Source organism: Excalfactoria chinensis, chromosome Z (assembly GCF_039878825.1).
Source record: "Excalfactoria chinensis isolate bCotChi1 chromosome Z, bCotChi1.hap2, whole genome shotgun sequence".
In the NCBI taxonomy this organism is placed as follows: domain Eukaryota; kingdom Metazoa; phylum Chordata; class Aves; order Galliformes; family Phasianidae; genus Excalfactoria; species Excalfactoria chinensis.
In genome coordinates this window covers 67,789,338-67,813,356 of record NC_092857.1, presented here as the reverse complement: position 1 = coordinate 67,813,356, position 24,019 = coordinate 67,789,338, and the positions used below count along the sequence as shown (strand labels likewise).

The 24,019-nt window shown below is 41.9% G+C and overlaps 1 protein-coding gene across 1 annotated transcript in view; it reads left to right on the top strand.

Moving 5' to 3' along the window:
- Positions 1–24,019, top strand: part of GRIN3A (glutamate ionotropic receptor NMDA type subunit 3A) — a 68,289-nt gene that overhangs the window by 7,965 nt on the left and 36,305 nt on the right. Inside the window, exon 2 of the mRNA XM_072360142.1 lies at positions 22,688–23,292. Coding sequence (XP_072216243.1) covers positions 22,688–23,292 — 605 coding nt within the window. The remainder of the gene's footprint in view (positions 1–22,687; positions 23,293–24,019) is intronic.

The following is a 24,019-nucleotide window of genomic DNA, read 5'->3' as shown; positions in this document are numbered from 1 at the left end:
CAGGGGAGGTTTAGGTTAGAGATTATGAAGAAGTTTTTCACTCAGAGGGTGGTGATGCACTGGAACAGGTTGCCCAAGGAGGTTGTGGATGCCCCAACCCTGGAGGCATTCAAGGCCAGGCTGGATGTGGCTCAGGGCAGCCTGCTCTGGTGGTTGGTGGCTCTGCATATGGCGATGGGGTTAAAACTGGATGATCATTATGGTCCTTTTCAACCCAGGCCACTCTATGATTCTGTGATTCTAAGAAGAAAGGTAGAATTTATGTATTGCTGTTAATCCCTTACAGTGACCAACAGAAAACTGGAAAAGGCAGTTTCTTTTCTCATTCCAGGCTTGTCTTTTAAAGAAGAATCATGTTTCCGTAGATCTGATCAAAGAGCTTTTAAATAGGGTAAGGATTGTGTTTTCACTCGAACTGAAGAGCCCACCAAATCACACTGCAGTGCTTATAGCTGTGTATTATAGAGCTTATACTGAATAGCTAGAAGAAGCCAGAGAAAAGAGAGGCAGTAAAACAAGAAAAGAGAAAACTAGAGACATAAATGCAAGTGACACAAGGGCAGATAAGGAGAAAATAAACTGAATCAGAGCTAGGAGGAAGTGCCCTTCTCTGTCTCTTATTTTCTCTGACTCCAGAAGCACAAAAACAGAGTAATAGAGTTTTATATGAAATCACCGTACGATGAGCCAGGGTCACCAAGCATAGAGCCAGGAAGCTTGCCAGGGTTGAGTTGGCTGTGTTACCTTGCTACCTGGGGAGGGACACTTGTCTCCAGCAAGCTATACTTCCCAAATTAGACCTGCAGACGTCTTGGGGAACTGCCAAGCCAACAGCATCTTCGTGGGGGGTGCTAAGCATCATGTGGTTCCAGTGTCTCCCTACACCTGGGGGTGGACCAGGATTGAATCGATACATGCAACATCAGACCAGTAGGTATCCAAACAGGACTTACTAATGAATGGGAGCAAGTCCAAGCACAGCAGCTTTGGGATTGCATCATCTTACTTCAGTAGCTGTTCTGTACATTTGATCTGGCCTGAAGTTCTGCCTGTTTTTTGCATGTATCCCATTGATTTGCCAAACTGGTCCTCACCACCATGGGGAGAGGATGTACAGCAGAAAGAGGAGAAGTATTTAAGCTTGAGTAGGCAGCAGTGATGGATGATTCATTTATTAAGGGAGTCACACTTCAGCAAAGCCATTTGTGCAAGGGACTCCTCAGCAGCGTGACTAACAAGTCCACAATCTGGCCCCAAGTGCTTCTCAACTGTCACATCAAGCTCCTTTCCTTACTTTTGGCAGTTATTGACAAATACACAAGAACTACCAGGAGTGGGGAGGGACAGCACAAACTGCAGCAAGCCATAGCAGGTGTCATCTGCCAGCTGTTTGGAGCAGTGCTGGGACATGGCTTTGGCTGCATGTAGACTTTCAGGACATAGCTCTGTTCAGCCTTGACATTCACTTTTCCATCCTGAGCTTACTGTGTTGTTTCCCCACAGAGCAGTATGATACAGCATCTTGCAGCCCTGTGTTGTATATATAGCCTGTGCAAGGAGCACGGCTGCTGCAAGAACTGGGAACAGCGAGTGAGGCGGCAGTGATGCTGAGTCTCTCTCCCTCTCTGGGCTGCACCAAGCTGCTTGCTTGGTTTCTCTGTTGCCAGAAGGCTGACTGGAAGATTTTTGCTTGGCACCTGATGGGAAAGATCTGCTTATCAGCGTGCTGGCTAATTAGCTTTTATCAAGGGTGCTGCAGTCACCTGAATCTGCCCAACTGCAGATGGGGAGGTGGAGATGAGGGGGGAAAGTGAGTGTGATCACAGGTGCATCCTCTGCTGCCAGTAACGTGCAGCAAATGGGTAAATTACTGCAATATTTTGATTGCTGCTCTTGTATAGGAGAAGTCAAATGTCAGGAAATGCAGAAACTGGCATCATTTTCCTTTTCTTGCTACAGTATTTTTATTACTTTTTCTTCACCAGCTTTCATCTGTGATAGTAGCTTGCAAAGCCCATTTTACAATGTGGAAAGTATTTGAAATGCATTATAAAAATCTATGGATATGCTGCACAGGCATATTTTAAACTCTTAGTATTTCCCTAAAGGCGTACTATTCCAATTTCAGCTTTTTTAAGAATGTGAAGGAAATGATTGCCCGTGCTGTTCATCAGATGTTTTACAAGGCTTAACTTAAGACAAGGTTAAAAGACAAGATAGATCTTGAAGCAAAAACTGAGATCTTGAAAATGAAGCCTTGCATTTGTTACAAGGAAAGAACTATTAGACCCAGCAATTAATAGCAGAAAAGAGCAGCTGTATAATGCAGCGGGCTCTTTCAGTGATGTCACTGATAAAGCAGTTACATTACACTTGTTTTAATAGCATACTCATTCAAACCAGCTTTAAAAGAACTTTTTTTATTATTATTTTTTTTAATAGATGAAAAATCAGTATTATGAGTTCAGTTTGATCATTTTTCTGGTGCTATTTTAGATGAAAGCATAATTATTTATCACTTTCTTAGCTCGTAAGGCTCACTCACATATTTCAGTTAAACAGCTCTCAGTAGGGAAACAGTTTCTAAGAATTTACTGTACTTGACATAAGCATCAATATATGGGAAGAATAGATCTGAACATTTCTTGGAGCTGATAGCTGCCCTCTGTAGAGCATACTGGAGCCGTTTTAGCTGTAACTTACTTTTTGTAGCACACTAATACTGCACAGTTAGTTCTGCTCCTACATTAGAAGGGCAACAGGGTGAAGCAGTTACTTGTCTGGGCTTCCACAGCTTAAATTGCTTGTGATAGGCGCTGAAATGTAGAGCTCTGAGAGGATGAATACATGCCCAGTAACTGCCTGGAGGGGAATAGAGGTAAGCAGTTGAAACAAAACACATTGGAGCTTTTGGTTTCAGCTTTGGGACATGAAAGCTTTTAATGTCGTTGCAGCACATTGTGCTGGCCAGATGGGAGTATCCAGGGGTTTAGTATGAGAGCACAAAATCAAGCAAGGCTGCAAGAGAAGGTGCTGCTTCTCTGTTGTCTTTGCTTCCCCTTTTCCAGCTATACTGTTGACACTGGTGATGCTGGCTTGCCCAGGACCCAGAAGATGTGCCCAAGGGAATTTGGTGCCATCTGCAGCAGAGGTTGAAGTAGTTGAGGCTTGGTTTTCATGAGGCATGGGATGTGGAGCTGAGCAGCTCAGCCTGATCTGGTGCTTTTACACTGCTTGAGGCTGAAGGCAGGGAGAAATGTTGGGAGCAGCCTCCCCTTCCTGGCTGCCAGGCTTGTTCAGGATGTGAACAGATGTGTGATCAGTGCAGCTGACAGGCTCTGCTCAGCCCTGTGCGTTTCTCAGAGAGAAAAAAAAGAATATGATCAAATATGGCATCAGTGTTCATTTCCTGGGGAGTCTGGGGAAAATAAGACTATTAATCAGCTCTTTAAAAGTTCATGTAAAAATGTATTGGTATGGAAACATGCTGGATAGACTGGTACAGCTAATGATACCCTGGTGGCCTCTGATGAGGTATCCCGCCTCCAACAGTCAACCCAGGGAATGCAAAATGATCATTATCCAGTCACCCTTATGATCATCCTTTTATACGCCTGAATTACTTACTTAGTATAGGCTACTTACACACTTGTTAATGAAAACCAGCTTTTCCATTGTAAGACCTGTAAGATCTCTTCAGAGCATGTAATCCCTCTAAAAGTGTTTATTTCAGATTCATTATGCTGTGTTCTGTGTAATGTAACCTTTTACTGCATAAACAGAATATCCCTCAGAGTAGAATACCTATGAGAAAAGATTCCTTAATACTGAAACTTTTATTTTTATTTTTTTTTTTTAATTTTTCTGAGAGAAAGATGAGTGAGTGGTTTATTTCAAATATTGATGCCCAGAATCTCCAGGAACCCTCAAATTTCATTCAGCTGCACTGTTTTGTTCCTGCTTTTCCATTTTCAATGCACTTCGCTTCTTTCATCCTCTCTTAGTCGTGCCCACCGGTCTTTGTTCTGAATACTGTATCCCACTGTAGGATAATACAGATCCTAAATTAACAGCCTTGACTCCAGAAAAAGACCGCGAGGCTCTATTGTGATACAAATGATCAGCAACATAAATTGCTCATCACTCACTGTTCGTCACATTTTCTGAAGAGCACCAAAAATAAGGCACTTATTTATAAATAGCTTAGCCTGCTAGTTTCCAGTGAAACTGAATTTCGTATCTTCCCACCATTTTGACAGTGCATATAAATATGTGACATGTAGTTATGTGAAAGTTAGCTGTTCCACGATGTCCTCTGTGGGCATTCACAACCCATCCGGGTTTGCAGCAAATGAATAAATGGCAAAATGAGGCTTGTGGGATGCAGCGTGTCACATTATTAGCATGAGAAAGATGCCTTGCTTAGAGAATGGGAGCTTGTTGCCCAGATCGTGCTGTTCTTGTATTCCTCCCCAGAAGCGCACTTTAAAAGGAAGATGAAGTAAAAACTCATAGTGAATAATACATCTGATAATTACAGACATGTTTTCTGTATGAAAAACACCTGAGTTTTCAGGAACAAGGATGAACAATAAAGGCATTGGGTATAACTGCATCCTCCAGCCTTCAAAAAATGTATGTAAATGCTTCCTTTTACTTCACTGGCTTTCAGTAGGGACCAGTTTGAGATATGGTTTTAGTTGCTTGGCTAAGCCACATGGTGTTTTTTTTTTCCCATCCAGTCCGATGAGCATGAGAACTGAGATATACTTGGAAACTGAAACTTGCAAATACTGAAAGTGTTAATTTCTGGTGTTCACTTTCGACGAAATTCTGTCCTGGTGCAATTTGATTGCTCCAATGAAAGGAAACGCTGACTACAAGAAGAGCTGTGTGGGTATCTGTAGTTGTTTCTGATGCATTTGCTATTATCAACAAAAGCAAACTAATATATTCAGACTTCCTGTTCTCTTAAGCATGATCTGGCTTTGCTGAGGATGAGGAATTGTCTAACAAGTCTGTGGCTTGCTACTGTGATACTAAAACTATATTCACAATTATCTCAACATGGCTATCAACATTAACCTTTAATTTTACATGTATGTACCTTATTTTCGCCAGAGATTCCCTGCACTTAAAGATGTGTAGAAAGCCATTCACTGAGTAAAACCAAAGATACTAGAGACAATCCATCTTACTGTGGATCCTGCATACTCTAGTGTTATAAGAGCAAATGCATGTCTTCCGAGGGGTATGCAAAGTTATTGCCGATCTTATTAGTGAATAACAACCAACAGGGTGGTTTATTATTGTCAGTTAGAGGGGAAGAAATAAGAATTCCGTGTAGCCATTGAGCAGATGACTGTAACAGGAAATCCAGCCTTCTCCAGCTGAAGCTTAGAGACTTGTAGGGAAATGTGGTGGGGTAAGGTACTGGACAGCCAAACATCTTTTGTTGGAAGTTTAACATTCTGCAGCTATTCAAATCAGTGTTCCTAAGCACGTACTCAATCTCCAGTCGATTGAAGAATGGTCTCCAAATAAACACTGCTTACCTTGCCTTCATTTCAAGAAGGAACCAAAACAAGCCTTCCACAGAAGATGCTGCTCTGTATGTTTCTCCCTGCCTTTTATCCTCGCAGCTGCCTGACTGTTTCACTCCTGTTTATTAATAATACATTCTAGTGTTCTGCGTGGTACCACTGAGGGCTTTAAGCATGGAATTTTGCAGAATATTTTAGATCCCTTGCTCAGATGGGGCAGTGCTGCTTTTGTATCGATGCAAAACACCAAAATTCAGAGCTTGCGTTATTTTCACCTTTAGCTCCATCCCAGATGACTGAAACGTGTAGAAGTATAATTTATCTTTTGAGAAACTGACCAAGACTTGCATTCAGGTGCTGGAGTCATGTAAACAGAGAGAGAAAAGTGAAATAGGGAAAAAAAAAAATAGAGAACATGTTCCTATTTCCCTGTTTCTCTGAGAAATATGCTGTTTTTGTGGTTTTAATTATAGGTTCCCTCCCCCTGAAGCAGCGCTGCTTCCTGCAGATTCGATCATATGTTTCTGTCAAACTCGTAGGAGCAGTGCTCTGTCATCCCTTCCCTTCAGGTTGTCTGGGGGAATTAGGTGCTTCTCTGCAGCGCTAGCAGTTGTTGAGAGAATTACGAAGGCTTGCTGAGCCAGAACCCACTGACGTGTATTCCTGATCCCTAAGCATAGTTCACCACCAAGCTGCACAGTCCTTGTGCATTATCTGCTTGCGCACAGACAGGCACGAGCATCTTGCCGGGATTAGTGAGACACAGCGCTCTTGTATTTTATCACAACTGCTTACCCATGTCAGAATCCCAGGGTGTGCTTCATTTTCACTGGTTCTTATCCTCTCCGTTAGGAGGATACAATCACCCACTCAAGAAGCAGAAATAGTGCATGACTAACTATGTCATGGAACAAATGATTAGCACTAAGTAGTTTGTGCTAGCTGTTTGCAAACAATCCACGTGCCGACAATTATGCTGAAGCAATTTTGTGAATACCTAACTCGGTGCATTTTGCATAACTCAGGATGGGCTCCTGGATCATTAAATCTGTAACTTTTGGTAAATTTGCTGAAGACCTTCTTTCATTGGACATTGTGCTGGGAGTGTGGACCACAAAGCCATCCTTAGCGAGGGCGGTGGGAAGAGTGGTACCTCTCCAACGTGTTGCAGCTGTGTGGGTTTATACACCATGCAGTGCCAGGAAGGGCAGCCACTTGCAGGCGGATCCACAGAAACAGCGAGTCTTTGTGGATTTGCGGTAATGCAAGCCAAGGTGTTCATTTGCCCCAGCTGTACCCAGCCCACATGCAGAGATCCCAGTCTGGCTGCTGTGCGTCAGAGCACTTGTTAGGTTCATTAGAGGGAGATGAGGGCCAGCTCGTCATCCACATGCTGACGTTACAGTTAGCTGACCTAATGAGGACTGGGTGCTGATGCAAGACTCTGTGGTGAGTAAGAAGGCATCTTGTGTGTTGGTACAGAGCTCAGTGCTGAGAAGAACTTGTCGATTCCTTTGGCACAGAGTATTTGAGAGTATTTTGTTTGACAGAAACGTGCAGCCCTCCTGGATCCAAAAGCACAGAGCTCTTAAAAAATAAATACTCACCATACTTGGGTAACTGGTAGTGTAAAGTGAGTGGAGTGTTAGTCAGCTGTCACAAGGCTGTGAAAGTACAAAATGACCTCAAGGAGATGCATTATTTTATAAGAAGGGGATAGTGAAGGAGTGGAGATTTAAAGGGGCTACAGCAGAGGGTGAGTCAGTATCAAAAATGAGATTGGTAAAGCCTTCCACCTTGTTCCTATGCTACAAAACATACTGCCCATCAATAATACCCGGCTTGTTGAATGAACAGTATTACTTTCATTACCTTCTCATAAATGAAGCCAACCCCAGTAACCTGCCACAGCAACATCTTCCCTTTCCCCCTCAAAGAAAATAGAGGACCAGTACAAATATGTTTTTGCTTAAGTAGGTAGGATGATGACCTTTATTTACAATGAAGCAAAGTTCCTATATAATTCCATCACAAATGCTTGTTCAGATACTCCTCACTGTTTTGGTTTTTTTCTTTATTGTTTTGTTCTTTTGGTTTTTTTGTTTGTTTGTTTGTTTTTTGTTTTTTGTTTTTTCTCTTCCTGTAAGGATGAGAAGTACAAAGGCTGCTTCAAAACTAATGCTTTTCATTTTATTATGATGACCCTTGCTATCAGAGGCAGATGGTTCTAGAGGCTGAACCTCCATGACAGTATCCTGTTACATGCTGTTAGCATGCAACAGATGGCAGCAGAGGGGCAGTCTGACAGGGTAGTGTCTGACATGGAAATGTGTATGAAGCAAAGGTGTGTGTCAATGAATTCCTCCATGCAGAAAAAAAAATGGCACCCATTGATATTTGTCAGCACTTGCTGAACACTGATGTTGGCCAACCAGTGGATATGTGAGCACAGAGAAGTGATGAGTGGTGCATTTCAGCAGTGATGGCAGCAACAGTGGGTTACCTCTGCTGGAGCAGATTATGAGTGTGGCATGTGGGCTGTTGTTCATGGTGGTGAAAATGCATAACTAATCTTATGTCCTGTACTAATGATCGCTATGCTGAAAAATAATGTTTTGTAACTGAGGATTTGCTGTATCAGACTTTGTATACAATGTATACAAAGACAGTGCTCTTTGTATACGTTGTAGTTTCCATGGTAATAAATGGGATGCATTACTTTTGGAATAGTGACCTACATATATTGAACTTATCTGTCACCACAGGCTTTGCTGGTAAGAGCATTATGCTGACTTACTGTTGTCCATGCACTGGTGAGTTTCTTGTTAACAGAGAAAGGTCTAATAGTTCTTTGACGCCCCATGCTCCTGGTAACACATTCCAAAGGGAGGAGGCTGTGCACTTGTCTTGTGTACTTCTCATTTCAAGGTCAGCATACCCAGACCTCCTGAGACGTCCAGTGTTGCTTTGGAGCCTCTCTTGCATGTCTAAAACAGGCCTCAGCTCCCTGTCCTGATGAGCATCCCGTGCTCCATCTGGAAACCAGTTCAGACATCAGAACTAATCTTTTCCCATCCTTTGCCTTCAAGTTTGTGAGGAAAGGCTTGTCCTTGGGGAGTTGTTTTTCATGGATCTTCAGTTTCACCAGGAAGCTTGTCCTCTGCTGGACATGGGGGACCCAAAAATACAATTAAAGGAAGACTGTAAGGCAGAAGGCTCCCTCCTTGTGATAGAATCATAGGAGCACAGTGAAACTGTGCCAGCAATGGCCTGTCATTGTGCTGATTTCATACTGTTGCAGCAGAAAGACATCTGTAAGGTAAAGCTGAGGAGCTGCTTCTGATGGTGAAATGCTGGAGCCAGTTGCAATTGCCATGGACACAGCCATACAAAGATAAATATTTATGTGGCTCGTGCCAGCATCTGGTGATCAGTGTCAGCTGCTGGCTAGTGGTGGTAGCAGACATGTAGTACAAGCCTTCAGTACAGCCAGGTGCTCACACCAAGAGTGGTCTGCTGTGTTTCCCAGCGTGCACCATCACACATTTATCTTCAGTCTGTGCGCACTATCACATATCACATGCGTAAGGATGGCTTAAAGGCTAGTAAGCATTGATTGCTGTTGTTCCAATGAATTTGGACTAAGTTCAAAGGAAAGAAAAGTTTGAGTCATTAGTTTTTCCATGCTTGGAAATGATGGTCTGAGTGTCCGTGTTAAGTGCTGGTAGCTGTAATCTGTACAAATATTTGTTCACAGTAGAGAGGTAATGCTACCGTATATGTAATGTCAGGTATTCAGGTTAGAATATTAGATTCAGGAGAGCAGATCACTACAAGGAGCTGTAAACATCCACCTATTGGATATTATGAATCACTGTCACGGCTGGTGAATTCTGATGAATTCTTTGAGCCCCACCACGTGTAACTGCTCTGCATACTACCTTTACAGTAATGTCTGCCTTTATCACATTATGATTATTGCTAAGTTGTTTGCGCACTTAGAATTAATGAAGTTGGAGTATCCAAGTGCTTGCTAGGCATCAGGTCCAGATGAGGCGAGCATCACTGAGTCAGTAAGAGGAATCCAGAAAGACAGACCAGTGTGCTGTGAATAGAGCAGTGGTGCTGATGTCCAGAGTACTTAACAGTAACTCATAAAATCATTAATTTTAACAATGTATTTGTTACTTCGCACATTCTTTTATCTGTTGAGGCAGCTGTGTCTGGCATGGGTAGAAGAGGAATTTTGAGCATTAGATTCTGCTTCTGGCAAGATCTTGGTATATCCTCTAAGATATGTGACTTAACCTCTTCTTTTCTTTTTTTTTTTTTTTCTCCTTTGTCCCTTCAGATCCCTCTCTGTGCAAAGGGATGTGAAATATTTATCTTGCTGTAAGCTGCAGGACTCTAAGGGCAGAAAGCCACTCCACAAGGGAGAAACTCAGACATGCTGTGGTGTCTGTACCCCGTGGTGTTTACTTCAGCAGGGCCATCCTGGTCTTGCAGAAGGGAGCTTACATGCAAAGGGAGCACAAAGCAAGGCAGGGATTTCAAGTGGGATTGCTCAGTTGCTATACTTGACACACAGCCTGGGTATCTTCCTCCTCCTCTTTTACCTACTATCTCTCTCTGCCTTGGCAACAGCACTGTGCAGTCAGTCACACACTTCTGTGGGAGGCTTCTGTGTGCTTGGTTGGAAGCTTAAACGCTTCTGCCTTTGGTAGCGAGGGAGCTTTGGACTGCAGGATCACACCTTGTTTGTCTTCTGCATGACCAGAAGAGAAATTTGCAGAGAACATGACAAAGCTGCTAAACTGCACGCTTGTATTTTTTATTATTATTTTTTTAATATTGGTGGCAGTTGTGTTTTTTGTTTGTCTGTTTTCTCTGTTTGTTCATGATAATGAATTCAGGATTAAGAGAGAAAAAATTGAAAGTAAATGTAAGTCACTGAGCTTTGCTGCTTTTTCAGAAGTAATGCTTCCATCTCTTATTGAAGGAATGTAAATCTGCAGCTCAGAAGCCAACAAACATAGAATCATAGAATGTGTTGGATTGGGAAGAACCTCAAAGCCCATTCAGCTCTGCTTTGGGCTGATTACTGCCCACTGGATGAGGCTACCCAAGGCCCCTTCCAACCTGGCCTGGGGCGCCTGCAGGGATGGGACACCCACAGCTTTCCTGGGCAGCTGTGCCGTGGCCTCACCACCTTCTGAGTAAAGAATTGCTTCATAACATCTAACTCAGGTTATCTCCCCTCTTTTAGTGTAAAGCTGTTCTCCTTGTCCTGTCACTATGAGACGATGTAAAACAAACCGTCTCCTTCCTGTTTATAAGTTCACCTCAAGAGCTGGAAGGCTGCTTGAGGTCTCCCCACAGCCTCCTCATCTCCATGCTGAACAAGTCCAGCTCCCTCAGCCTGTCTTCATAGGGGAGGTGCTCCAGTCTCCTTTATGGCCCTCCTCAGGACCCACTCCTACAGCTCCACATTTTCCTTGTGCTGGGAACCCCAGAGCCAGATGCTTTGCTGCAGGTGGGGCCTCATGAGGACAGAGCAGTTGGGGACATTCCCCAGTCTCTTTCTGCTGGCAGAGAGGAGGGCTGGGGTGCTCCCATGGAAATCTCTGCATCTAGTGGATTAAAATAAAGAATCTGCAGGATTTGTTTTTGAGAAGAGTTGCTTGATGTAGTTTTTTCCTTCTCGCCCCCTTCCCCTATGAGCTAATTATAAGTCTTTCTAATTTCCCAGCTTTCTAATTAAATCCTCGGTGTATTAAATAAGAAACCTCAAGCAGAGATTTTTAAATGCTGTTCCTGATTTTAAGCCAAGCAAGTACACACAGAATTCACCTTAGAGCCATGATTTACATGTCTAGCCTCATAAAGATGAACTACTAACTTAATTCACCCTGGCCTCTTTTAATGGAGTTAAAGAGATCGGTCTTTGCAAGCTTAATTCTCAGCTTTCCTTCATACAAAAAATCAATATAGAGTAAAATGCACCTGCAGGTTAAATTAATCCTGTGCAACATGCCCAGAACAAGGCCCAGCACAGAGGATCGATGGTGAGCTGGTGCATAAAATCATAGAATCGTTAAGGTTGGAAAAGACCCATAAGATCATCACATCGAACCAGCAGCCCATCCCTGCTGTGCCCATAACCATTTCCCTCAGAGACACATTTTTTTGAGGAACCAAATCAAGGTTCATTTCTCCCACTGGACTTTGCCATGAATCTTCCAGTGACTGCTCCATGCGTAGCACGGCAGTGCCAGGGGTGAAGTCATACAGGTGCTAAGCTGCTGCTGGTCAGTGTGCTGGGGGAGCAGTATCCAGCACCCTGGTTTCCTCCAGTGCACGGCCTCAGGAAGAACAGGAGAGGCTTTTTGGTTAGATTGCCCCCCCTCAGCTATTTGAACAAATAGCTTATCTTTACTGTGCTGAGCTGCAACCACCAAGTGGGGCTGCGGAGCTTGTTGGCAGGCTTATTGTCATCTTTAAAATAACAAGACACAGGACGCAGCTCCTGTGAGCACAGGGAATGCAAATGCGCTGGGCGGGTTGGAGATATTCTAAGCAAGGCTGGAATTAGACCAGTGGGTGGAAAAGGTGCTCCAGTTTTTGTTCTTGCTGCCTGTGTTAATGGTGAATAAAATCTAATTGGATAAAGTGCTGTGTGGGTACGTGGGGTACTTAGCAGCTTTTGTAGACCAAGATCAAATTTCTTTTACCTTCATAAGGTAAAATAAAAGGCCAGAACCAGCCTTTTCTGTACTCACTGCCCTCATATTCTGCTATTTTTCCTGCAAGCGTTTCTTTTTGTTCTGTGAGATTTTTGCTCATGTCTAAAAAGCCAGGTGATACTGAAAGCAAACTCACAGCTGCTTGTGCTTATGGAAAAGTAGCATTTCCTTATGATGCACTGCAGAGAATCCACCTTGCTGTTGGGAAGATGAGGTCTGCTGTTAGCAGGAGAGTATGGGAATGCCATTGCAAGAGCCCTTCTCACAGGGGAACCTGGCACAGCTGATGTGCCAAGGAGCACAGTAGGGAACAGCGCTTGGCAACATGCATCGTAATTACAGCCTGGGTTGCCAAATTCTCTGTCAACTTTCACGTTGTGTTAATGGTAGTCCTCAAGAGCGAGGCATTAGAGCAAACACTGTGTGCAATTAGCGTGAGCTATGGAATATGCAAAGCCAAGAATTTGCTGTTAGTCTAATTAAAGTCCTAGCAGTCTAATCAAAGTAGCGTTATTGGTCCCGCTGCAACGATACTTACAGACAAATTATCCAAATAGAACAGCTCGTTCTCAGCAGTGACACAGTTCAAGTTATTACACATTCGCTTCTGCTATCTCTTTTCACACCTTTCTCAGCACCTTTCCATTCATCTCTGAATCCTGAGGTCAACATCACAAATCTCCTCTAGGGAGCAAAGCAAATGCATTTGTCTCTTCAAGGAGTTGATAAAGGGAATTCTGCTGATCTCTAAAGGTGGGACTATTATGTTGGTGGGAGAGTCTCTGGTGATTTCTCCCCTGAGTTTGCTTTTGGTCATTTTTATTTGTTTGCTAATATTGTCTGCGTACCTGCTGTACTTGGCTGCCAGTTTCTCATTCATTCACAGTTACACCTTGTCTGCACATCTGTTGTATATGTAAGATGGATACTTGTTCTTTGCTCTCTCTAAAGCAAGTTTTATCTGGCTCTCAAAGCAGTAATCTCTTAGTGACCCGTAACTGAGCATTGGTGAGTAGTGATTTTCATACCTGACACCTCTTGTGCCATCCTGTGCTTGCAGTCTGCTGTCATCCTGTGGTAGTGCTTACGGGGGTCCTTGACACAGCCTCTCTTCATTTTTTATCAGCAGTCTTTGAGGTGTGATTTCTTCATAAATCAACTGACACGTTATTATGGCAGCCTTATCTAAAATTGCTAGTAATCACTCTAAAAGAATAGTAAGAAGAGTTCCGCCATTCAGAGACACTCATGGAGTGCTCTGGTAGCCTCCTAAACTGTTATCTTCAAGGTAAGACAGCACTTCCAGTGTGTTCTAAGAACTGCCTTACAGCAACCCAGCCTTCCCACACCACACTTCAAGGACCAGGACACAGGAGGCAGTTCTGTAACTTTACAGCCTCGGAGGTCATGCACTGTCCTCTCCCTGGTGCTGCCATGGGTTTGGTTCTGCTGATGGTGTCACTGCTGGATACCCAGCTATTCTGTCTGCACCAGAACACACCACATTGCTTTAAGGGAATGAATAATTTTTACTGAATGCTGTTTTCAAACTTCCCTGCTTGTAGTGCTGTTCAAAGTCCTGAAAGATGTGCCTCTCTGGAACTCGATGAGGTCAGCTGTAAGAAAATGTATTACTGGGAAATCACGCTACAAACAAAGCCTGGGGTAGGGCTGGCAAAGATCAGCATACACTTGATGGTGTGTGCTTACCTATCTGTCACAGCTGGATTCTGTAACAGTGCTGAACTTACAGAAAATAATGCTGTGCTCTACTGAGTTGTCCACTGTGGCTAATACTTGCATTTAATACTACCTGGCATCTTTTATCCAAATACTTACAAGGGTTTTGCAGATGCTCATTATAAATCACATCTTCTTTCCATGGAAAGGGGGATTCTTCAGGTAACTTTTCAGGCAAGGAAGGAACAAGCAGTCATTTAGCAAATGCCATGAATTAATAGCCCGGTTAAGAGCAGCCAGTAATAATTTGGATTCTCCGCAAGGAGTGTGGGCTTTAAAAGCTAGCAGATACCTAATCTTCCACGTTTCTATTTCCCACTTACATCAGTAGAGCCAGAGTCATAGACAGGGACCAAGCCACCTTTCTCCCATGTGGAGCATGCCACAGACTGGAGCTGAGCCTCTAGAGCACCGTATTGGCATCTTAATGATGGGGGAAAGCCTTTTATGGAGAATTAGTGCAACTCCCCCTGGTCTATTTGTGTTATCAATCATCTTTCTTCTGACAGTAATGACATGTTTTAGGGAAGGAAAAACTATTTTGGCTCTTGACATCTGTATGAAATATTCTCTGTTGAACTTTGAATGTTGGTTTCCCCCCCCCCCCTTGGAGCAAAGAACACCTTGAAGTTTTTGAAGTGGTATTACTTAAGATAATTTATAAATGGCCATGAAGATAAATAATGGGTCCTTCTTTCCAAGAACAGCTGAATGTTCTTATTTTATATTGCCTGTTTGACCTTGTAGAGAACTGTACTTATTCGGATTAGTTTGAAGTTTTTGTATGTAGTCATTAGGGATGTTAAGCAACCCAAATTCATGACTGTCTGGTCGAACAAGAGGAGTCATACTGAGGACAAACTAAGACAACCCTTAAATTAATCTTTATTTTTGTTGTTGTTTCTTTTTAAATCAACAGTTAGTGCCTCGTTAGGATCCGCTGATAAGTGCTGCTTGGACAGTTGCCAGGCTTGTTTTGCTGTGGGAATAAGAACGGCTTTAGCTCGTTCCAACTGGCTTTTCTCTCTTAGAAGCTTTGAAACTGTCTGCAAAAAGATAGCCTTTCTTTGGGGATCTGCACTGTTTCAAATTATGCTCTTGTTCAAGCAGGTGTAAACGCAGAGAGAGAAGATGTGCAAGACGATAAAAAGGATTTAGTAAAAGTGATCCTCCTCTTCTTCGGCCAATGCAGAAGAAATTCTTTGCTTGACAGTGGCTTGTTTTACGTAGATGAATAGTCCTAATCATCTGGGTTTAGGATTTTCGTCCCCAGAGAAACAAAAGATGATGAAGTTATCCTTCTGCTTAAATAGCAGAAGAAATTGGTATTTTTAATCATACTGATGCTGTGTAAGTAGATGTTTAAGTGTTTTTCTGGATGAAGGCCTGAAGGCTGAATGAAACACTTAGTGATGTCCATGAGAAGCCTTAGGGGGTTTAGCTGGGGCTGGAAAAGGGCCAGAAGCAGCATTAGACCACGGTTCCAGCATTTGATACCAAAGGCATGCTAGGCTCTTTGGACTAATAAATTAGGCACAGAAATGAAAGTCTGAAGGTATGGAGAGCTGTAAGCTCTCCTCACCATCAGTGACCCTGGTGAAGGGAGAGGTGCTCAAACTTCACCAGCTGCCTCACCTGTCTCCAGAATGCACCAGCAGCCGCTCTCTGGTTGGTAGGGCAAACAGCGGAACCTGTCCATCTAGAGCCCTTCCTGCACTCTGACAACTGCCAACACAAAACCTCTTGAAACACTGCAGTTTCCACTTATCAAAGAAAGAAAACAAACAAAATATTTCATAGCATCTTGCTTTTTGGCATGTAAAGAAAAAGCAATAGTTAGGCACTTAGTCTGTAGGGAGCTGGGTATCGAGCCTAAACTTTGTTGTTTCAATCACAGAAGAAAGAGCTGCTCAGTTTTTGAAGCTCCAGCATCAGCTTGCTCACAGCTGCCATTTAGCTCTGTTTGTAAAGCTGTGAGTCCCCACAGCTGCACTGAAAGCCAGAATGTGCTTTTTTTCTGTTCAGCAGAGGTTTCTCTGATGTAATTATATAACTTGTTTTCTCTTTTGTTTCTTATCATAAATGTGGATCTGAACACTGCCTTTGTCCCCGAGAATCGGTGGGGAATAATATTTTCAGTGTATTATTTGTCTTTACGATTAGCAAAAATTATTCACACACATGCTTTTAACTCTGCTAATGGATCTATCATAATGTCAAATAAAATGTCACCATGGCCATGTGGAATTAGCATTACAAATTTGACTGAAGAGTTAAATGATCAGGTCCTGCAGGGTGCAAGTCAGTTTTGCTCCATGCATTGATTATGTTCACAAGATTTTCCTTTACTAAGAATGGGTCTACAGATGACTGAAACAACCTTGAAGATCTAATTGATGAAATGCAAATGATGCATTTGGTGTTAAGTGAACCTGCTATCTCAAGTATCTCAGACAGTGAAAGTAAAAATTGCTCTGGTTTCAGTACTGAAGGCAAATAAGTAGTTACTGTCTCTTTTTGTGTAGGGAACTGAAACACATCAGGCCATGCAGAGTTCAGTGTTCTGTGATTGGTTTGGTCTGAAGCCCACTGGAAGTCAGTGGCTAGACTGTCAGTATCTGATCCAAAGGTGATTAATCAGATAATAAGAGTTCTAGGCTTGTTAGTTACCCAGAAGACGTTGAAGTCAAGTCATCATGGCTGGTTTATAAAACACGAGCTAATTACGTGCAGTAAGAAATTAAGTCTTCATAAACATTGAAAATGCTTCTGCTAGTTGAGACTTTGTAAATACAAACACATCGTTAAAAGTAAATTCCAATTAACATTATTCAAATGAGTTTTAATTTTCTGTGTTATGTAGAGAGAAACTGATGCAAGTCATTCCACCTTTAGTGACAGCTTAAAGTAAAATTGAAACAAAGCAATTGATTTTCCATACAAGAATTAATTGACGGTTTAACTAAAACAGTCAAACTTTACTAATTTCCAGAGTCAAGTAATAAAGCTGTCTGCCTAAGAATTTTGGTAAGGATGGATGGGCACAGTTCAATACACTGATATCATCTCATAAATCTTCTGTTTCCTGATATGTAAAAAGTTATACACGTCTAAACTATCATTTAAGTTGTCAAAAGCCTTTGCTCTGAAATTATGCAGCCTCGGTGATTGCTATTGAATCACTGAATAGGCAGTTTTTGGAAGTCCTTCATTAAAAAGCAGTAATTTTTTAGTTTATAGAAAAATGAATCGTCAGGAATAGATAAAGGCTCATCAAAGTCTGTATACTGTGTGTATACATGTGACTTTAACTGTGTAATGTTTTCAGCCCTTCTAGGTTTATTTGCATCCTACAAATGACAAATAAACCTTTCAAAATAAAATTAAGAAGGTATTAAATCCAAATATCTCTGAACATCACTGCATCATTTCTTGAAAGGTTCTTCTCTTGCATACAAAAACAGTAAGGTCAGACAGAGTTTCTCTAAGTGAACCTTGTAATTGGGTGCGTGGTGAATCAGCCAGGCACATCAAGTATCCCTATGCTGAATCCCAAGCACAAAGCTGACATTAACTGCTAGTAAAGATCATGTAGTAGTATCAGAAATGATTGATGAAGATCAGGATCATCAGAGGGGTCTAATGAAGGAGCTGATCAAACTAGTCCATTTAATTAAATGTGATGAACCTTCCTTCTCACCTGTATCATCAAAAATCTCAGCTATTAAACGCAAACACTCCAGCTGGCCTTGGATGTTCTGAACAGGAGAGGTGGCCAATGCTTTATCTTCATACTGACTCGTGGATGGTGGCAGATGCCTTATGGGGGTGGTTACAGCAGTGGGAGCAAAATAACTGGCAGAGGAGGGGTAAACATATTTGGGCTGCTGAACTGTGGAAAGACGTTGCTGTCCAAAGAAAGAAAGAATATGGTCGTAAAGGTGCGTCATGCTCACATGCCCAAGTGTTGGGCTACTGAAAAACAACAAAACAACCATCAGGTGGATCTAGCTGCCGGAATTGAGGTGGCTCAAATAGATTTGACTGGCAGAACAAGGGTGAATTATTCCTAGCTCAATGGGCCCATGAGACCTCGGGCCATCAAGGAAGAGATGTGACATATAAGTGGGCCAGAGGCCGAGGGGTGGACTTAACCATGGATGCTATTGCACAGGCTATTCATGATTGTGAAACATGTGCCATAATTAAACAAGCCAAGTGGATGAAACCCCTCTGGGAGGAAGGGCGATGGCAAAATAATGGATTTGACTGTATCACCTTGCCACGATCTCGCAATGGTAAGCATTATGTGCTTACCATGGTGGAGACAACCACTGGGTGGCTTGAAACATGCGTGGTACCCCATGCTACTGCTCGAAACACCATATTGGGTCTTGAGAAACAAGTCCTGTGGCAAAATGGCACCCCAGAAAGAATTGAGTCTGATAATGGGACACATTTCAAAAATTCCCTTATAAATACTTGGGCCAAAGATCATGGCATTGAGTGGATTTACCATATCCCCTACCATGCACCAGCTTCTGGTAAAATTGAACAATACAATGGGTTGTTGAAAACTATGTTGAAAGCAATGGGTGGTGGAACATTTAAGCACTGGGAGAAGCATCTGGCAGAAGCTACCTGGTTGGTCAACACCAAAGGATCTATCAATCATGATGGTCCTACTCAATCCAGCCCCCTACATACTGTAAAGGGAGATAAGGTCCCTTCAGTACATGCAAAGAGCATGCTGGGAAAAGCAGTTTGAGTTCTTCCAGCCTCTGGAAAGGGCAAACCTCTGTGGAACTCTTTTTGCCCAGGGACCTGGGTGCACTTGGTGGCTGATGCAGAAAGATAGAGATGTTCAGTGTGTACCACAAGGGAATTTGATGCTGGGGAAGTTCTGTCAGTAATTTTATGTATATATATGTATATACACCTGTGTGTGTAATGCATTTTGATTTTTGTTTATTTGGGTATATATATATATATGCATATTAAGCATGATGTAGTGAAGGTGGAGTGTCACGGTTTTGTAATGTTTGCTGTTGGTATTCCACATCATAACATCATGTGGAGCACAGAGAAGAAGAACTACATGTCCTAGAGGACCTCACGGTCAGAGAGGGAAACACATCACGGAAGTGACACTGGCTCTCTCTCACTGCCTGGCAGCGGGTGTGGGTGTGCTTACAAGCCGTGGTGCCTTCCACTTCAAAGTAGGCTTCTTGGTCTTCAGAAATCTCTGTCTCTCTCATTTTACTTGATATATTAGCCTCAGTTTCAATTAGATTGTAATATAGTGTGTTATCTTGCATTCCAATATCATAGTAAAATAATTTGTCCTCTTTAGATCGTTGCCGCTACTCTGTTTGTTTCCTTGAGCCCAGCTCCCATCTCCCTACTCCTTTTCCCTTTTTCCCTTCTCGTTTTTGGGGACCAGGTGGCCCATGGGCCAAGTGGGTTGAGGAGTGGCTGAAAGTTAAGCAGAACACAAATACCTTCTAGTTGATTTTTCTATATGTCATTGTACCAAAAAAGTTGTGAAGGCAAGTTTGTAGTCAGTTCCCTTCAAATTTCTGTTTCGTCCTGATACACTTCATACTACTTTTTCAGGGCTTAAAGTTTACTTTTCAAGCATGCTAACAAGGAAATAAGCGGTTAATTACAGTGCTGGTAGTTGCTTGTGTAAATGTACCTGTTGACTAAGAAAATGGCAACTAAAATTTATTAACAACGTTTAATCTAAACAATTCACATCCACTCAGTGAATCATAGAGTGACAGAACTGTTTGAATTGGAAGGAAACTCTAAAGGCCATCTCGTCTAACTCTCCTGCAATGAACAGGGACATCTATAGCTAGATCAGTGTTCTCAGATCTCCATCCAGCCTGACCTTGAGTGGGGATGTGTCTTAATGCAAGAACAGTCTGTTGGACCACACTGACACATTTAAGTATTTTTACATAAGAAAGGGACCACTGTTAAAACTTCACAGGACTAAATCTTTGCCTGCAGTACTGTAGGAAGTTCATCTTCCACCTGAGACTACCCACCAGTGCAGTGGAGCTTGTCTTCATCTGCACTGCTGAATAAAGTTATAACCAGTTTTCTAGCTCCAAAGGAAAGCTTCTCTTTATGTGCTCAGTGCTCTGTTTCTTGTGGGTACAATGTTATCCCCAGTAGCCTCAGCATGTAATTTTTACCTGTTGTGTATCTTTTTTGCTTCAAAAGTGTTTTGATATATGCAGTGTTTAGAAGAACTGTGCTGTGGACTGGAGGAAATCTTATGTCGTGTGAAACAGTGCATTAGCATTGTGGTTAGCACGGGGTCATATAGGTCTAGAGATATCTGAATCTGCTGGGTGAGATGGAACCCCAGTTCTCTTGCACTTACCCATACTGCCTACTGGGAATAATCCCCCAAATGCACTGGAACCCACAGTGCCACTGCAGGGCACCAAGGAGAGCCACTTGTCGTGAACTCTCCTAAAGCCCTGGTGGATTTTATCTTTTATATCTGCGTGTACACTGTAGTAGCTGTGAGGCTATGATTGAGATGCTGTGCTTATGAATGTACCAGAGAATTTTGAGCTTCCTAATGCAGTAGGTACAGGTTGTATGCTGCCATTTGTATGTGCAAAATGTTCTTGAATAATTCACTAGTAATTGAATGACTTGCTTCTAAACTAAAAAATTAACTAAGTCAGTAGACTTGTGAGGTTGTTTGGAGGCAGATCATTTTGTAAAAGGTGACTAGACTTTTACTTGTTCTTGGGCAGAATACACAAGGAAAACCTCCTATTCCCTTTTGTTTCAAGTGAGGGACAAACTGGAGTTAATTTATTTTATAAGCTCATAAATCTAGCCAAAAAAGTTTGTCTTAATTGAGTTTTTAGACACTAATTTATTCAAATCAGCTTCCAAAATCCAGGTATTATGTGCAAAGCATTTTTTACTGTGCTAATCATGTATTTTAATTAATAGGCAATGTTTAACTTAGAGCTCACAGAGTCTGCATGGCTTAGCTTCTTGTGCATTCAGTAACTTGTCCTTTATCAGAGAGTCAATCCTCTTGCGTTTTATTGGCAGTACATGATGTGCATTGATTGTGGTCACTGATCTATTCAATTAGCTTGTTTATGTTTCTGTGTAAAAACAAGCCACTAGTACCAAAACCAAAAGGTAACAAAAGAGCTGAGAGCTTCTTCAATTAAAGTATTCTCATAATCCAGCTTTGAATTTCAATGATCTGCTCAGGAAAACGCATGATGAGTTCATGTAGCTACAAATCAACACGGTGAAAGCTTGCTGCTTTTAAATGGTGTTCAGCTCTTCTGTTTGTTTGGGGATTTTTTGTTTGGTTGTTTTTTTTATTTGCTGCATTCTACCTCTTGCATCTAAAGCGGGGAGCCGGGGTTTCATTTTAGTGCATTTCTGATTACTTCCAATTTAGCATGGTATTTCTAAGATCCATTCAAGCTGGAGCCTGTAATGAGCACTAAAATACTCCTAAAATCAAAGGACAGCATTTTATACCAGCTTTAAAGAGTAAAGGTCTGGTTCCCTCTCATATACTGTACTTGTTATCTGCCTAAAATGTAAGAGCATGAGGAACAGAACTGAAGTCACCTGAAGTGACTTAGGAATGGATAGAAAGATGATGAAATTCAGGAACCTGTGTAGGATAATACATAATTTGAGGGGGCATGAATGCCAGCACATGTTGGCGTGAAGTCACAACAAAGATCTTACAAGCCAAATCAAATCCTGAAACTGACTTCGTAACTGGTGTCAGAGAAAAGCTATACTGAGGACTGTCAGCTTCTGAGCTGAAACCAAACAGATGAATTAACCTCATGTCCTCCCTCCTTTCTTGGAAAAGATATAGCAGAAGGCAGTGTTGCTGGGAAATGTTACTGGTTACGTTCAATTCTATCATCAGTGACATGAAAATATAAGTATGGAATGCCTATTTATCAAATATTTTCCAACTCAGATAATACAGAGTGTGCACATCTTTGCCTTCTGCACATTCAGTAACTGGCCCCTTACAGAGGAATTCATCTTCTTGGTCTTTATTAACAGTCCATGATGTGCATCGGTTGCTGGTGATGATCTGTTCCATTAGCTTGCTCGCATGTCTATGTAGGAAAAGTCCACTAATACTCCCCCAACCAAAACCAAAATCAAAAACAAAAAACCCACAAAGCAACCTGAGAGTTCTTTTTAATCTTCATTTACTTTTTACCAAAGCACTTGACTGTGTTCATTGAACTTAAGCATTATTGCCATGATTGAATGCAAATAATAGACTTACTTTTTCATGTGCTGTGTTAGAAGAAAATGGAATTCAATGATTAAGAAAGACAAGAAATCCAAAAGTACAAATGGATTTAAAGAAATCCAAATTATTGGAAACAGGCCCTATCGTGATTATTTAAGCTGACTCAGATTCTAGCCCAGGAGGCCCTTGATTCACTGTCCATCTAAGTTGGGTAGGTCTATGTTTCCCAATTTCTTACACCATTACCTAGATGAACAGTTGATTTCTTTGAACAACATGACTGAACATGTAATCCTCACATAAAAATTAAGAAAATGCATTAACTCTGGTTCCAGCTTATTTCTAATAAAAATATTTTGTGTTTTTATCTGCAGAATCCCCTCCACCTGCAAATGAGTTTAGAAAACTCACTGAGCTCTGATGCTGATGTCACGTTCTCAATCCTTGCAATGAACAACTGGTACAATTTCAGCTTGATGGTATGCCAGGAGGAGTGGAACATCACGGATTTTCTCTTCCTCACACAACAGAGCTCCAAGTTCCACCTGGGGTCCATTATAAACATCACAGCAAATCTCACGTCAACCGACGACCTTCTGAACTACCTACAGTTTTACCTGGAGAGCATCAAAGACACAACATCTACCATGGTCATGTTTGGATGTGACATGGAAAAAACAAGGAGAATTTTTGAAATAACCACCCGATTTGGTGTGATGCCTCCAGAACTTCACTGGATTATTGGGGATTCACAGAACGTGGAAGAACTGAGGACAGAAGGTTTGCCACTCGGGCTCATTGCTCATGGCAAAACAACGCAGTCTGTCTTTGAGCATTACGTGCAGGATGCAATGGAGCTGGTAGCAAGAGCTGTAGCAGCAGCCACCATGATTCAGCCTGAACTAGCTCTTATTCCGAGTACAATGAATTGCATGGACACAGATGAAAAAAATATAACCTCAGGACAGTATTTGTCAAAGTAAGTTTGTTGTTGTTGCTGTTTGTAGCTAGCATTTGTGGTATCAAATTGCATCTTAATTTTCTTTCCCTTTCCAGCCCCTCTTTTTAGCATGGCTGTAATGCTATTAACCCTTACTAATACATGCATTTGTTTCAGTATTTCTTCCTGCTTCATTGTTCTGGAGACATAATGAAATTTAAACTTAGCCATAGAGGAAGATGAGGCCAGTTGTTGAAAAAGATTCTATTCCACAGAGGCAGAGAGAGTACATTGACTTTGTAGGCTCTGCTGCAGCCTAAGCTCTGAAAGTATCTTGTAATTATATATTTGTGGGAGAAGCCTTTTGAGAGGTTTTGAGGTTTTGAGATACCTGAGAGAATACAGAACACAAAATGAGTATTTGTGCTACCAAAGAAATGAGTATGAAAACAGGTGTGTGTTATCAGGTGCTTCCTGGTGTGCTTCTGTGGGGCAGGAGTAAACAAACAAAAAAACCCTTGACCATTTAGACACCACTTCTGCAGGCTGAGAGCTCTCCAAGTTACAAGAAGTGCCAGAAACCAAATTGTCTGTAGGGTGGTGTGGGAAGCTCCACTTTCAGCTTCTGAAACTATTCCTGTAGGCCAGTTGTTAAAACAACCTGGAGATTAATGTCTACAAATATTTGAGTCTTTGACATCTGAGAAAGATGCATGATTTGTTTTAAAAGCAAGCAAAAAAAGTCCTTATAATGTGTGTAAAGTCA